Consider the following 16,691-nt stretch of genomic DNA (forward strand, 5'->3'; position numbering starts at 1 on the left):
ACCAGGTAGGAAACTAAACTATGGCAAATATCTCAGCAAGAGACAATGATGCCTTAGACCAGAGCTACAGCAGTGGACATGGGGAGAAGTAGTCCAGACTGTGAAGGAAGAACAACAGGTTTGCTTAGGTTTGGGTCAGGGATGATTCTGATGTTTTTGGCCTGAACAACTAGAAGGATGGTGCTGCCATCTATTAAGTGGGGATGGCAACAGGAGCAGCAGGTTATGGTAAAGGTGGAAGTGGGAATCAAGACCAGCCCTTAAGTCCCAAAGGGAAAGCGACTCCTCTGAGAAGCCTTACCACAGCAAGGTGAAAGCACTCACCTGCTCGGAATGCCGGCCCCTCCCTTCCTCTCTTTCTTACACATGCACACAGAGCACTTCTCTGCACCAGAATTATCGTATCCATACATTATTCCCTTGGACAACCCAAGACTGATTCATTTTATATCATCTGGAAACATCTGCACACAGTAGATGCTGAACAAATAGTTTTAGTGATATGCTACATAGAATTGCACCTATGATGTTTTAATAGTCTAGCAAGGCAAGAATGTTCTTTCAAAACATGTAAAAATTATGCTTAGCACTGATTAAATATTAAGTGGTAATAATTCCATCTCAAGGGTCCTTTATATAGATGCTGACTGCCCCCAGTTATTCAAATTGTCAACGCAAGCTCTCCTGTGGAAAGGCCAACCTAGGAAGATGGGTGTTACCTTGCCAGTCCTGATGTCCCAAGCTTTCATTTCACAGCTGAAGCCTCCACATAAAAATACATTGTGGTCCTTTGGATAAAATTTCAAGGTAGTGATTCTAAAGTCACTTTGACCACTGAATAGCTGGGTTCCTGCAACACAAAAAGAGAAGAGAGGGTTAGAAAATACTTAGATCACAAAGTAAGTATCTTGAAACTAAGATGCCATCTGGTATGGAGCTGATGGGCAAACACAGCTCATCTGTGCCTGATGCTGTCCAATGGAGACTTTCTGGAAATACCACAGAGGCAGGAGCAAAATTTGCCTTCCTTCTCTGGCCAGCCCCACCTTGACTGGCACAACTCCCCCTGGCTAAGCCACATGGCTGGATCAGTGAATGACACCTGTCATGTTTTCTGTAAGCATTACACAGATTAATTCACTTAAACTGCATGCTGACCCTACGCCCATGTTAGAGATGAAAACAAGGCTGAGGGAGATCAAGTAAAATTTCCAAGGCTTCACAGTTAAAACAGCAGATTATTTACCTGGAAGTCTAAAAAACCAAAAACAGGATTGCTTCAAGGTGATCTTTTTTCAGGATGAGCTATCTTACAACTATGCCCTTATATTAATGGATGAATGGTTTGCTATAGGGCATGGCGGGTGTAGGGGCCCTGATACACTAGGTGATAGATGAGAGTAGCCATCACAGTGGTCCAAGCCACTGAACAGAAAAGGGAGTGTAGAGCATCAGGAGTCTCACTGGCTGTACAGAAATCCAGACAATCTTTGTCCTTTATATATCTACCATAAAACTGTTGTCAAGCATTTACATGCATTGTGTAAACGTTTGTGTGCACAAATATATACATGCTTGTAGGGTGCGGAAACTGTTTTTTTTTTTTTGTCACTATGATTTTTCAGAGGTAAGCTATGTAAACTTCAGCAGTGTCCCTCGTTTGGGGCAGATCAAAGCCAGTGCTCCTCCCACTACCCAGTGCTGCCTCTGTGTCCCAGAACACTGACTGGAATTCTCACCTGTTCACACTTAACCTGCTTGAACCTGCATCAACTCTGAGTGCTGCCCCTGCACATATCCCCCAGGGGCCGGGCCCACACACCAGGCATGGTGCCTGCTACTCACTGCAGCAGCCAGAAACATGGAGGAGGCTTCCCTCAGAGATGTCCCAAGGGTTCCCATAGCCCAGGAGGGAAAACCTTGACTGCCTTTCGCCCACAGAAACTTCTCCACTGGACTGAGGCAGTGGGCTGTTTAGGGATACAAGAAGCTGGTGGCTAAGAAGGAGACCAAGCATAATATGCCATTTATTAAGAGTATCAATGAACCTCTTGAAATCACTAAAAATCATGTGAGTTATCCTATTTTTAGTAAGAGCAACAGAATTGAATATGCTTCCTTTTTTTTTTCTTTAATTTAGTGAACTTTCTGTGATTCAGTGATTCAAAAGTTGCCTGGTTGAGGCTTCAGTTTTTCCCATGAACTCTGTCAGAGCCAAGAAAGTTTCCTCCCAGAGATGCACGGACCTGGATGGAAGATGTTGGACACACAGGAGACATTTTCCACTTCCACCCGTCAGTTATGTAAAGGATTTTGTGAACATTTTACTAGTAAAGCTCCATTTTCCCTAATGTCAAATACGGCTCCTGCAACTAATCAGAAGGTATTATTACATTCTCTCATTTTTAATAACCCAGGTCAAAATCAACTGAAATTTTCACTTAAAGGATTTTAAAACAGATTAGAAAAACACTGTTCTCAAGGTAAGGGTGAAGATATTAGAGTTTTTAATAAGCGAGACACATTGTTTTGGGCAACAAAAATCACATAACAGTGGGAACAATTAAAAACTTCTGTTTTCAAAATGTTCTCTCCATAGTACAAATGTTTTAGCAAGCAAGTATTCTCTCATTCTTTGTTACTGTCACTTTTACATTGATGGATGGTTAACTGTGCTGACTTTAAAAAAAAATATCTTGTAGGGGCCTAAATTGGCAGTCACTTGTCATCAGAGAAAATTTTGGAAATACTTGCCTTTTTGTAAATGAAGAATCTATACCTCTTTAAGCTCCACAAGCCCCTTAGCTATTTTGCTACAAGATGCAATGCATGTAGCACAAAAGATTTCCAGGCCTTCCTATGTCATCACAATGCTGTCAAGAGCCATCCACTACAGTTCACATAATCCACGATGGCGAAGGGACTGTAAACTGCCCCAAGAGGAGCATTATGGCAAATAAAGTTCTCTGCCCTACCAAATGTTGAAAAGCCATTTAAAACTGGAATTACAGGATGGGCAAAGCTGGATAGCTGGTTCTTTAATTATAAGAATATTAAATAGGAATTGATGTGGACAAAGACTGAGAAGAGATTCATCGAAATAAAATGAATTCTAGAGGTAGTAAGATAACTTTTTAAATTATACCAATATTTTTGTCAAAATACTGTTTTCCTATAATTTTTCTTAAGAAGTCATCAGGGAGATTCGCAGGCTTGTGAGTAGTCTTGGTTCTATCTCCCTCTCTCATTAGGTCAGCAAATAACACTCTCAAGTAAACAAACAAAAAAAATCACTTCTCGGTGAATTAATCTAATTGAAAATCTTGTATTTCTCCAATTTACTCTTCTTTTTCTTTCCTGAAACTCATCTGGGACCCAAGCTCTTCCTTGCCTTTTAAGCTACAGTTGGTGATCAGAAACTATGACATGCCTACTGAGCAAGTCCCCCAACCTGGGGAGAATGGGGAGGAGGCTGCCTCCCTTGGTCCCCACGTGACCTGGCCAGAGACTCAGAGCAGCACTGTGGCAGACCTCAGGAAGTTTCTCAGCCAAGTGGCTGGGGGCTCATCTAGAGGCTGAGGGTGGGGACCACTATCACCTTCCCTCAACAGAAAAGGAGGGCACAGATGCCACTGCAGCCCCCACTCCAAGAAGGTCCAGACAGGCCACAAGTCTTCTCTCCCAGGGGAGACAACTGTGTCTATTGCTGAGAACATGCAGTGGCTGGCTTGTTCAATTGGAATTCACCACCAATCCTGGAGAAAACTTTTTCCTTGTTTTTGGACCAAAGCATATAACCATATGCTTAATTTCAGAAATGGCAGTGAATTATCCATTTTTTTTTTCAAAAATGCAGTGGTACAGTCTTGCCAATAACAGGAAGAAAGATGAGAGGAAAGGTGAAAGTTGAAAAAGACAACTAAAAGACGATTAAACTTTTTTTGCTATAAAAAAATGTATTTCTGAATGTTGCTTTTCCTCAACACCCTAAAGAGACTGGGAATCTGTCTTTTAAGTACTAAAACTTCCCAACTGGAAGATGAGCTATAGTATATGTATTCTTCCTACTTTTACTTATAATATCTAGGCATTTACTATTTTTCTTTGTTCAAGAATCCAAAACTAAAAGATTTTTATATTTTTTAATAAGCTTCCACATACCTAATGAAAACACTAAGGGAAAAATTCTGCTAAGTAAGAAGGTCTCAGACAAGACTTGGGTTCAGAAATCAGGACCCTAGCCCTCATCATCTGGCATGACACTTGAAGTGGGAGGAGTTAAGAGCCACACAGAGCCAGGTCCCACCCCAGCTCTGTCACTTCCAGCAGAGGACCTTGGGCAAGTCCCCTCCCTGTTGTGTCTCATGCCCTCATAAATGTAAGGCTGTCGTGGGAGCTAAATGCAATGTGGTACAAAAGCATTCTGTAGAGCATGGCCAACAGCACATAATGGAAAGCTATTATGGTTTGAAAATTAGACCCCAAATAATCAAACTCATCCTTGGTTAAATTAAAAGTTAAAACCAAGGGATACAGTTATTAACAGCAAGAGACTTGAGAAATTAATGATTTTTGAGCTTTTGTCATAAAGCTTTGGGAACACAATGCCCTGGGCTGGTCTTTACACTTGTTAAAGAGATATGGATAAAGGCTGGAAAATATCTTTCAGTGAAACATCTTTTTTTTTTTTTTCCTTTTTGTCTTTTTTACGTGACCGGCAACGGGATCCCAACCCTCGGTGTTGCGCCCGCAGCTCACTCAGCCAGTGAGCGGCCAGTCTGTATGTGGGATCCGAACCCGCGGCGGGAGCGCCACTGTGCTCCCAACCACCGGGCTGGCCCCTCAGTGAAACATCTTGAACATGAACATTAGCCATGCTGAAGAAGAAGGTCTTTTCTTGTCAGATTTATTCTTACTCTCTATCTTTTCATAAGGTGAGTAACTTGTTTATCATCCCCTCTCCTGGGCCATAGGACTTTAAGCACAACAGTTAGTCATTATGTAATCTTTAACCTTGAGAATATCTTGCTTGTTTACCTGTTTGTTGTAGAAAAGTCTCTTTATTCACTGTATGCTTATTATAGGAAACTGAATTTTAAAATATTTAATCCAGTGACACAGACTTTATTGATCTCATTATAATGAGCTCAACCAGTATAAATACTGTTAGGATTTCCTTGGAGTTAGGAAAAATCATCTCTTTCCTCCTTGAATCAATAATGATACAAATAAAAAATAAATTATCACTAAAGCAAAAACATGTTTAAAACACAGTGCCGAAACTCAGCTTGTTCTCTTGACAATATTATTACGACCAATGCTTCCCATCCCCAATATTACTGTGTCATGACACCTGGTAACACTGGACAGGTAACTCCTTAGAGCTGCCACTCCTCCTTTCTCAGGTGGAGACAGCAAGCTCCCGTGAGATGACCACTCATGTGGCCAGGGCAGCACTGCCTGGTATTTGATTCAGGTCCAGTGAAATGCAAGTATGGGTCCCCAAGAAAAAGAAGGGAAGTTCCCTCCAGGGTGCTCAGAGGCTGCTTTGGCCAAGTAACTCACAGTCTGGGAGGGGCAGATGACATTTATCATAAGCCTGTTACCTCCAGGCCTGTCTGAGCTTGCTCGTGTCACCCCAAGACACAGGTGGTAAGAATAATTAACCCATTTCTCACAGCTGGGGACATGGAAGCTCCGTGAGGTCAGACCCCCCCCCCCCAAGGCCACACGAATGAGCCACACTGAGACAGATGGAACGTGTCAGAGCCCAGCTCTCTGCACCCCACCTTGCATACCCACCAGTTTCATGACCTTTCCTTCTCCTTAGCTCTTTGTTCACATCCACAGACTCACGACCATGTAGGAAAAATGTTGACAAGGGAAAGCTTATGCTGTTGGCTGGTGGCAATTGAGCTTGTGTTCCCAGGCAGTAGGCATATGACTCATTTTGCTAAAATCAATATTGTTACACTCATCCTCTGGGAAGTATTCAGCCAGCAGTAAACTTAACCATCCTGACTCACAGTTAACAAGAAAAGGAGCTTACTAACTTTCAAATCAAACTCTATGTATCAGAAATAGGGGCCACGTTGGCACGCTGGGCAGAGGCCTGGGAGGGCTGTAGGCTGAGAGCATGTTCCCTGTCAGCTGGGGGCCTCTGGTTCGACCAGGAATCCTCGCAGAGCCTGGTATCCTCATCTGTAAAACTGGGATCATAAAAAATATTTTAAAAGGTTGTTGTGAGAATAAAAAATAATATATGTAAGAGTAAGTCCCAGACAAATGATAGGGCCCAGTAAAGAGTAGCTGTAGCAGCAGTAATAGTAATAACAGAGGAAATGGTAGTCATTGCAGTCTTTTTTTTTTTAAATACCAAGCTCAGCCACAGCTTTTAATATCTGAATTTTCCAAAATTGAAAAAAAAAGAGAGAGTTCTAAAATTGCCAACAGGGTACGCTCCAACGGTTTACTTGTAAGTTGGTTTTCTGGAACTCAGAACTCACTGTTCAACAGCAAACATGTGGTAACTGTGTTTAGGCTCCAGAGTCAGTGGATTAAGGTGGCCTTACCCAAGGAAGGAGTCACACTGTGATGCAATAGCAACTGAACACACACAGACACAGCATCACCGCTGGACACTGATGGCGATGAATAAAGTAATAGTGTGGGTTAAAAACCACGTCTTATTTATCCTGAAGGCTGGCATGAGCTTAGTCAGAAGAGGGCATCAAGATAGAGGTTTATGGAAATGCAGAAGGGCTCAAGATACTTTCCAAATTGCTAGATAAGGGGCTGGCATGGTGTTTTAATGACATTTAATAGCATACGACTTCATATTCATATCTAGCAGCAGTTTCTCACCCTTTTTTGAGGACCTACCATGTGCCACGCATTCTGCAAAGCACCTCTGTGTACATCACTGTAGCTATTCCCCACTATTGCCCCCAGCCGGGCACTGATGCAGATGTGGAGGCGAAGTACCACTCCCAGGTGCCCACTCAAGCAGGGAAAGAGCCGCATCTCCACCTACCCCTGCCCCTTCTCACACAGTCCTGTCTCCAACTGGAGCCAGGTGGCATTGCACAGGTGACCTGGACATAACAGGAGAGCTATCCCATGCACAGGAAGGACAAGGTGACCTGCCTGGCCAGGTCCCTGGGGGCTCCAGGGAGAGGAATCTCCTTTGCAGGCCACACATGCAAAGTGCAGAGGCCCTGCGTATCCCGCCACAGCAGTCTTAACAGCCAGCTCTTGATGGGGGACTGCCTGGGGGGCTGGGATTCACAAGAAACATGACCACGACTGATTAGAGCTGAACAAGCTCTACGGGGGATTTGAGGAGATGGGCTGATTCGGTATGCAGCCTGACTCATAAAGCTGGTGACACTCAGGGCCCTGGTGGAGCCGGTCATCATTCCCTGAGGCAGCCTCTGCCTAACGACACAACAGAGGCATCAGGAAAGGAAGATTACAGACTGAAATAGGAGCACCAAAAATAATTAATCTGAGAGCAGATTTTATTTAAGTGTTGATTCATGGTTGTTCTATAAGCCAACAGCCTGTCAGAAATATAAATTAACGACAAAAAATGTTGCTGGCCCTCCATATTTCAGGCCAAGTATTGACATTTTAGAATCCACAGATTTTTAACTGTATTGATTGAGGACACCAGGATAAATGGCCTTGGTGCCAAATTCCCATTAATGACAATGGGCACCGAGTGACTAATTCCCAATGCCCTGCATTGCCTTCTCCTGCCAGTGAGCTCTAATTAAATTGAAATGAAAAAGCCAAATTACCAAGGGTGGAAAAAGGCAGACTGAGAAAAAAGGAGATCGGACTTGGTGAAGGGAAAGGATGAGACAAGTCAATTCAGGACAAAAGCCACAGGAGCTGCACAAGCCCACCCCAATCTCAGCCTAAGAGAGCACCCAACAAAATTTAGGTTGGGGAGGTGGGCAGAGATGAGGTGGGAGACGTGGGTGGAGCCCTTCCCACCCCAATAGCCCTGATGGGCTTCACTGCCCAAAGTAGGAGGGTCCAGCAAGGGTCAGCTTCAGCTCTGTCTCATTCACACATGCCCTGAGCAGCTGCCCTGGCCAGATGATGGAGACACAAAGACCACCAGGACAAGCCCCCATCATCAAGGAGCTCCCACACTATCCTGAGAGAGGGACACAGACACCAACAGCCACCATCAACAGAAGAGGCCCTGTCCAAATCCCTCAATCATAACCTCCCAGGGATAAAGGATGTCCAACACGCTCTCCACTACAGCCCCAGCACCAGGTCCTGCTCATAGTAGGTGTACAATAAATAATTGCTGAGTGGACGAAACTGGACCTTCCACAGATGAACTCAGTGCAGAAGTCCTCAATTGCCTCCCCAGCTGGATGGCAACACCCTGGGGGTCAGGGCCTTGCCTTTCTGTACACAACCAATATGCCACAGCTGGAGGGGCATGCAGAGCCCAGGGCAGTTTTACCACCAACTGGGCAAGGCATCCCACTTCCCCTCCTCCAACTCTCCACACGGGCACAAGTGAGTCACACGGACAAGCTGCAGCTCACAGGGAGGCCGGCCCAAAGCACAGACCAAGCCAGGATTCCCGCCTGCTCCAAACTCAGCAGAGGCCCCCTTCTGCCACCTACTGTGGCATTCCTCACTTTTCAGGCAGGAGGACCCTCTCTGAATGTTTAAAAATTTCAGAACTCCCCCAACACCCCAACCCACACCCACACACAGACAAAATGGCATGTGGTTGTCTAACATCTGCTGATTGAGAAAACAGATGATGACAAAGGGCCACTATAAATCCATTAATGTTATCAAATGAATTTGATTTGAGTAAACCAACAGCATCACCCACATCTGAAAAGCGATGACACAGGTGTCAGTGAGCTTGCTTGCCACTCCATGGGCAGTGCCATACCCACGTGTGCTCACAGGACCCACACACTCAGGTGGGTGCTCCCCTCTGGGAGTTGAAAGAAGCTGGGTTAGGAGTTGGGTGGCATAGCTTTGAATCCCAGCACCACCACTCCCTGGCTCTGTCCTCACCTGTAAACCCCGGACAGAACCCTGGTCAGGGGCTGCAGCTGCAGTACATGCTAACAGCACCTGCTGCATAGGGAGCGCTCAGTGAGGGAAAATTCCTTCCTCTGACTTCCCTGTCCTTCTCACCCTGCTTGTCAAGAGCCCCCTTAGGATTTATCCAGCATGAATCCATCTTACCCAAATGACTTTTCAGTGCGGGCATTAAAGCAGAACTCGTTTGAAGACTTTCCTTATGAGTTGGAATCATTCCTTTCAGCCCTTTGACGATAATGAATTGACAGGAATTCTAAACTGATTCCAACCAAAGGACACTGCGATAAAGTTAAATCTATTTCAGTACAAACTGCATGTCAGAAGTTGATTAAAAAACCACCTCTTTATCCAGCCCCACAGCTTGGGGTTAGACAAACCTAGGGTTCTGTCCTTTGCTCTGGCTGGCAGAGGTTCACCTCCAACTCTCTGTGGGGAATTGCAGTTCCAATAGACAGTCTAGAAACAGCGAGCATGAACCTGTCCTAAGGTCCTTCTCCCACTTTCCTGCAACCCTATGCAGCTTTTAGCAGCATACCTACCAAAGAATCTTCCCCAGCAAGAAAGTTTCCAGCTCATTTCAGGTAATGATACAGAAAAACGGACCTCTTTCGAGGTCTGTCAGGTGCAGAGCGAAGTCAAAGCCACCACTGAGGATGCGCCGGCCACAAGGAGACCACTGGGCAGCCCGCACTGCCTCATTGTGCAGGGAATAGGTCTGCAAGCAAAAACAGACAGTGCCAGGTGTCATAATGGGGCCCTGATCTCCAGGGCTCAGCTTGGCTCCTCTGCTGGGAAGGGTTCTCACAGTGGAATTAAATTCCCATTATTTTACCACCAAAATGAAATGTGGGTGTTAAACTTTTTTTTTTTGCAGAAATGTAAAGGCTTGGGGATGTTAGTTGGAGGAGTGGGCTTTTGCCAAATCTTTTTCTGGGGTTAAGAAAACAGCATTTCCTGTGTCTGGCACTCACCTACCCTGCCTTCACACCTGCTTCATACCTCCTGGCCATGAAGGAGTCCTGACCCTCCGTACTCACAGTACTATCCCAGTCTCACCTGTATCCCTGTCTTCTGGCCTGTAGTAGACACTGCACAAGGCTGGGCTATATTCATGGGTTCTGTTTTAAGACTGACATACAAAAAGGAGCTTGTCCCACCAACATTTACAACGGGGCAAAGAGCAAACATCTGCTTTAGGGGTAGCCACCGTTTTTTGGGAGAGAGAAGGTACTGTCCCTCATTCCCACACTGGCTTTCCATGAGGGAATGAGAGTCAGGGGATAAAGCCCCATGTACACTTAATGACTTCTGGAAAATGATTTAAGACCCAACTATGGAACTACACATTCCAAAGGCCAGGGCCACCATGTGCATGAGAGCTTTTCACCAGCTCTCCCAGCAAACTCCACCAATGACCATGCAGCCCGGCGGAAAGGGCAGAGAGCTCAGAATCTGATGGGGCTGGCCCAGGGCCTGGCACACAGAGTGCTCAGCAGTGCTAGTCCCCTACCCTCACTGTCACTACAAGATGAAAGAGATGCCCTCACTTACCACCCCACTCCCCTCAGGCCACCACCCCTGTCGCTCAGAGGACTCAAACTGAGAAACAGGAAGAGCCCCTGCAACCAGTACATGGGAGTCAGAGCTAAGCACCTCCCACCTGACACTACTGCTTGGCGGTCATGTGACTTGGCTGAGTGGCTTCACCTGTCTGGGCCTCAGTCTCCTCTATAAAGTGGGGGTAAGATGAGCATTGCCCCAAGGGCAGTAGTGAGGACTAAGGAGTTAATATCTGCATAGCGTGCAGCACCATGGCTGGCACAGAGCAGATTCCCTGACCTCCTTTCAACTACATCAGAAAAACCAGGTTTCATTTTCCTTAATAAGAGAAAAATCCAAACAAACTATACCAACGTACTTCCACGAATCTGATTCTAGAGATAACCTTCCCATTAAAGATGAGAAAATTCAACCTGCTAAGTCCTGAAGGTTCTCAAAATGCAAGTGATCTGAGTTCTGAAAGCATGTTTCCTGGGAATACGCAAATACCTACATTCAAGAAAATAAGAGGTCCAAGTAGGCTTCAAAGAGTGTTAAGAGAGCTCAGTTCCTTTCTTCCTTAGTAGGGGTCAATAGCTAGGATCTCAAACTGAAAAAATCATGAAACAGCAGTATTTACATTTAGAAATGCGCTCAGATATAAGAGAAGAAACAGCCAGAAGACTTCAAAATGGAGTGAGAATTAATGGAAGGGAGGCAGAGTGCAGGGAACTGCTGTTTTTTCAAAGCTATGTGCAAGTATGACTTTAACAGAAAAAATAAAGTAAAATGATGAACTAGGTCTACAAGGTTAAGAAGGTGTTATACAGTAAAAAATTAATATTGAGTACATAAGACTAAGTATGACGCCATCTAAGTTTTAAGAACTCATGAAACACTACTTCACACCTATGGCTACTATCAAAAAACCCCAAAATGTAACAAGTGTTGATAAGGATGTGTAGAAATTGGAACACATGTATACAGCTGGTGGGAACATAAAATGGAATAGCATGGTGGTTACTCAAAAAATTAAACATACAATTAACATATGATCCACAATTTGACTTCTGGGTATATGTCCAAAAAATCGAAATGAGGATCTCAAAGAGATATTATACACCCACATTCTTAGCGGCATTATTTATCATAGCCAAAAGGTAGAAGCAGCCAAGTGTGCATGGGCCAGTGAATGGATAAACAAAATGTGGTTTATCCATACAATGGAATAATATTCAACCTTAAAAAGGAAGTAAATCCTGACACATGCTATAATGTAGATGAAACCTCAAGACATTATGCTAAAGGAAATAAGCCAGACAGAAAAGGTCAAATACTGTATGACTCTACTTATATTTGGTACCCTGAGTAGTCAAAATCATAGGGAAAAAAATTAGAATGATGGTTGCCAGGGGCTGAGGGAGGGGGAAACGGGGAGTAGTTGTTTGATGGGTACAGAGTTCCGGTTTTGCACGGTGAAAAGTTTTCCAGAGATGGATGGTGGTGATGGTTGCACAACATTATGCATGTACTTAATGCCACTTAAAAAGGTGGTTAAAATGGTAAATTTTGTGTGTATTTCACCACAACTTAAAAAAAATACACAAAAAACCCAAAAGCTTATCTTATCGATTCATGCATTTGTAGTAAGCCTGTACAAACATGCATGGGGATGGTCGTCCCTCCTGGGGATAGAGGGGGTGGGGTAGGGCTGGAAGAAGGAAGCTGTGCACACTAAGCAGTATCTCCTGGGGGGGGGGATGTGAAGGAGAGAAGGAAAGAAAGAGGGGGAGAGGGGGAGAGGGAGAGTGTTCTGAAGCACATATGCCCAAATGTTTCCATCTAGGGAGTTCATTCATTTATTTCTTCATTCAACAAGTATTTTCTGAGTACCTGCTATATGGCAGGCATTGTTCAACAGTAAACAAACATGCCAAAAACAAACAAACAAACAAACAAACAAACAAACAAACAAACCCTGCCTTCAAAGAGTTTTCATTCTAGTGAAGGAGACAGACAACAAACAAATAAGCAGAACCTACAGTACATAAGGTAGTGGTAAAGACTGATGTTTTAAAAAGTAAGCAGGAAAGGGAGCTATAGGGTCACAGGAAGGGGCTAAAGTGGTGAGCCCGGTGGCCAGGGTGGACCTCTCCAAGAAGGTGACTTTGGAGGAAGATCTGAAGGGGTGAGAAAGACAGCTACGCAGAAATTGGGGGAAGAACCTTCCAAGCAGGAACAGGAGCATGCCTGGCATGGCCAAACAACACCAAGAAGACAAGCATGGCTAGAGAGTGAACAAGATGGGGGACAGTAAGAGACGACGTCAGAAAAGGAGTCATAGCATCCAGGGTCCCTGCAGGTGGGAAAGACGGAGATGTGAGCTGGCTCCACTCTAACAGGACCACTCTGATTGCTGTGCAGGAAGGACAGTGAGGGCCAAGGGGGACACAGGGAGATGATGAGGCTTCTGCAGGAATCCAGAGAAGACAAGGATGGCTTAGACCGGTTAAGGCAGTGGAAAAGTGGCTTATCTTGGAAGGTAGAACGAACAGGATTTCCTTGGACTGGAGGTAGATATGAGGACAAGAGAAAAGCCCTGGACCGCTGTCACATTCTTGGCCTGAACACCAAGAGGAACAGAGTTGCAGGGATGGGTCAGCCTACAGGAGGAGCAAGTTTGAAGGGGGAAAGACCAGGAGCTCAGTTCTGAATAACAGAGAGCAGGCAGTCTGATAGATTCATATGGGTGTGATATTCATAAGAGAGGCCCAGGTAGAGGTTGAGCTTTAGAAGTCATTGTCATAGAAATGATGTTTCATTCCTAAGCAGATGAGCTCTCCAAAGAAATAAGCGCAGACAGAGCAGACAGGAGTCCCACGGTCTCAACCCAGGACCTCCAATGTTCACAGGTTGGGAGTTGAGGGAGGAGATGGAGAAACCAGAAAAGGAATCAGAAAAGACCAGTGAGGTGGGAGAAAAAACAGAAGAGGGGTGTCGTGGCAGCCAAGAGAAGAGAAGGTTTTGAGAAGAGACTGGTCAGTATGTCAAATGCTGCAGACAGGTTAATCAGATGAGAACTGGGAATGGAGCCCTAGATTTAACAATCTGAGCAGCAGGTACGCAGGCATTGCTATGTTACTTTCTGTACTTTTGAGTATGTTAAAATATTTCACAATTTAATATAAAAATGTTAATGAGGAGGGAGAGGAGAAGGAGAAGAAAAAGGGGAGGGAGAGAAGGAGAGATAACCTTTAATGGGAAGGTTATCTCTAGAATCAGATTCGTGGAAGTACGTTGGTATAGTTTGTTTGGATTTTTCTCTTATTAAGGAGGGTGAAAGAAGGGATGGAGAGAGAACAGAAGAAGAAACATAGGAATGGAGATAGGGAGAAGGAGAGGAGGAGCAGCGGGGGGTGGAAGGATCATGGTAGTAATCAAAGAAAGAAGGAAGAAGAAAACTTGAACTCCATGATGCCAAGGCCAAAAGCAGGAAAATGGAACATTTGAGTTCCTAGCCAGGGCCTCCTGAATCAGCCAAGCAAACATGTTTAAGGAGATCCATCAATCAATCTGTGAATTGTCTGATATAACTCTCCTCTGCAGTGAAAAGTGCATACATGGCTCTCCTGGTTGATGCATAGAACAACGTTAGCATCAGAGTCAACGCAGACCAGTCAGCTACCCCTCAAAGCTACCCAGGGTGAGGAAGAGGAGAATCTTTGCCAGTTGCTCTCCTTAATTGAATTTAATGTTCACGGTCAGGTTTTAAAGATTAATTCCCAAACACTGCAGCAGCCTGAAGTGTCTGCCTTTTTTCAATTAAGTAATTAGAGATCCCAAACTGCCTTCATGGAATTAAGGAGTTAATTCTTCTGTCAAATGTTCTAAGATGACTTGATGTATTAACTAGAGACATTCTAAATGTCCAACAAAAGTAATAGATTTGAAAAGAACATGACAAGGAAAACGTGTGCAATCACTCAGCCATCCCACATTTACCATGGTTTCCACATCCCAGTTACCAAGACATGGCCCCATCAGGAGTTCCTGAATCTCCTAAGACTGGGAACAGCACCTATTGCTTTACCCACAGGTAATGTTCTTCCTGCCTGCCTGCATTTTCTTTTTGACTATAAAAGAAATACAATCTCCTGTAAAATATTCAAACTACACAGAAGTACAAAAAGCAAAATCCCACAGGAATCAACCATGGGATTGTTGTTTCCCTGATTACATTGCAAATTAAGTGTGCTCTACAAAAACAATTTATCAAAAACAGAAATACATAAAGAAGAAAAGTCATCCATAACCCCACTACCTGGAGATAGTGGCTGTCAAACTTTTGGGTGAACCTTTGACTCCTATGTGGCCCCACCCTGCTAGCTCCTGCCTTAGGGACCCTCCTAGTGTAGCACAAGCCTGTGCAGCCAGTGCCCAACCCTTCCCCAAAGGGATGGGATCAGTCCGTTTGCCTGCAAAAGCTTTGGTAATCCTTCATGGTGTGCGTGTGCAAGGGCTGGAATTGCATTAAATCTACAGACCAATATGAGGAAACTCCTTAACAATACTGAGTCTTTCAGTCCATAAATAGTATATATCGCTCCATTTATTTAGATTTTCTTTAATTTCTCTATGCAATAGTTTTGTACTTTTTAAATGAAAAGCTCTTACATATCTTTTATCAAATTTATCCCTAATTATTTCATATTTTGATGTTATTGTAAGTGGTATTTTAAATTTTAATTTCAATTGTTCATTTCTAGTATGTAGAAATATAACTAATTTTTGTATATTGACCTTGAATTCTGCAACCTTACTAAACTCACTTTTTAGTTCTAGAAGCTTTTTTATAGATTCAGTAGAATTTTCTGCATAGATGATCATGTCATCTGTGAATAAAGACAGTTTCACTTCCTCCTTTCCAATCTGGATCCTTTTACTTTCTTGCCTTATCGCACTGGCTACAATCCCAGTACAATGTTGAATAGACAAGGGCTGAGTGGACACCTTTCCTTGTTCCTTATATTATGGGGAAAGCAGTCATCCTTTATACAGATAAGTACAATGCTAGAACTGTTTTTGTAGATGCCCCTTATCAGTTTAAGAAAGTTCTCTTCTATTTCCAGTTTGCTGAAAACTTTTATCAAGAATGAATGTTGGATACTGTCAAAAGCTCTTTCTGTATCTATTGAAATGATCATATGGTTTTTCTTGTATAGTTAATCATTAATATTACAGTTCAAAATGTTCATGGAAAAATGGAATTAAAAGATAATACAAATCTTTGTATGAATTTTTTGAAGTACCCTCATAGTTCAATCATTAATGCTGAATTGCACTGATTTTTCAAATGTTCAGTCATGCTTGCATTCCTGAGACAAATCCTACTTGGTCATGGTATTGTGAATATACATAGCTGGACTGATTTATTTAAATGTTATTAAAATTTTTGTATCTATGTTCATGAGATATTGGTCTGTCTCCTTACACACACACACACACACACACACACACACACACACACACACACACACTGTAGCACAAGCCTGTGCAGCCAGTGCCCAACCCTTCCCCAAAGGGATGGGATCAGTCCATTTGCCTGCAAACGCTTTGGTAATCCTTCATGATGTGCGTGTTCAAGGGCTGGAATTGCATTAAATCTATAGACCAATTTTAAGCAACTCCTTAACAATACTGAGTCTTTCAGTCCATAAATAGTATATATCGCTCCATTTACTAGGTATTTCTCTATGAAATAGTTTGTACTTTTTATTTTTTTAATTTTTATTTTGTCAATATACAATGTAGTTGATTATTATGTCCCATCNCTATTGCTTTACCCACAGGTAATGTTCTTCCTGCCTGCCTGCATTTTCTTTTTGACTATAAGAGAAATACAATCTCCGGCAAAATATTCAAACTACACAGAAGTACAAAAAGCAAAATCCCACAGGAATCAACCATGGGATTGTTGTTTCCCTGATAACATTGCAAATAAGTGTGCTCTACAAAAACAATTTATCAAAAACAGAAATACATAAAGAAGAAAAGTCATC

General features: G+C 43.5%; 1 protein-coding gene across 1 annotated transcript in view; it reads right to left on the reverse strand.

The window, feature by feature from the left end:
• LOC103604715 (WD repeat-containing protein 25-like) overlaps nt 1-9,841 on the reverse strand; it is a 75,338-nt gene extending 65,497 nt beyond the window's left edge. Inside the window, 2 exon segments of the mRNA XM_008589289.1 lie at nt 720-850; nt 9,697-9,841. Coding sequence (XP_008587511.1) covers nt 720-850; nt 9,697-9,841 — 276 coding nt within the window.
• Between the last annotated feature and the right edge of the window lie 6,850 nt (nt 9,842-16,691).

The sequence above is a fragment of the Galeopterus variegatus genome, unplaced genomic scaffold (genome assembly GCF_000696425.1).
Source record: "Galeopterus variegatus unplaced genomic scaffold, G_variegatus-3.0.2 Scaffold5360, whole genome shotgun sequence".
Taxonomy (NCBI): Eukaryota; Metazoa; Chordata; class Mammalia; order Dermoptera; family Cynocephalidae; genus Galeopterus; species Galeopterus variegatus.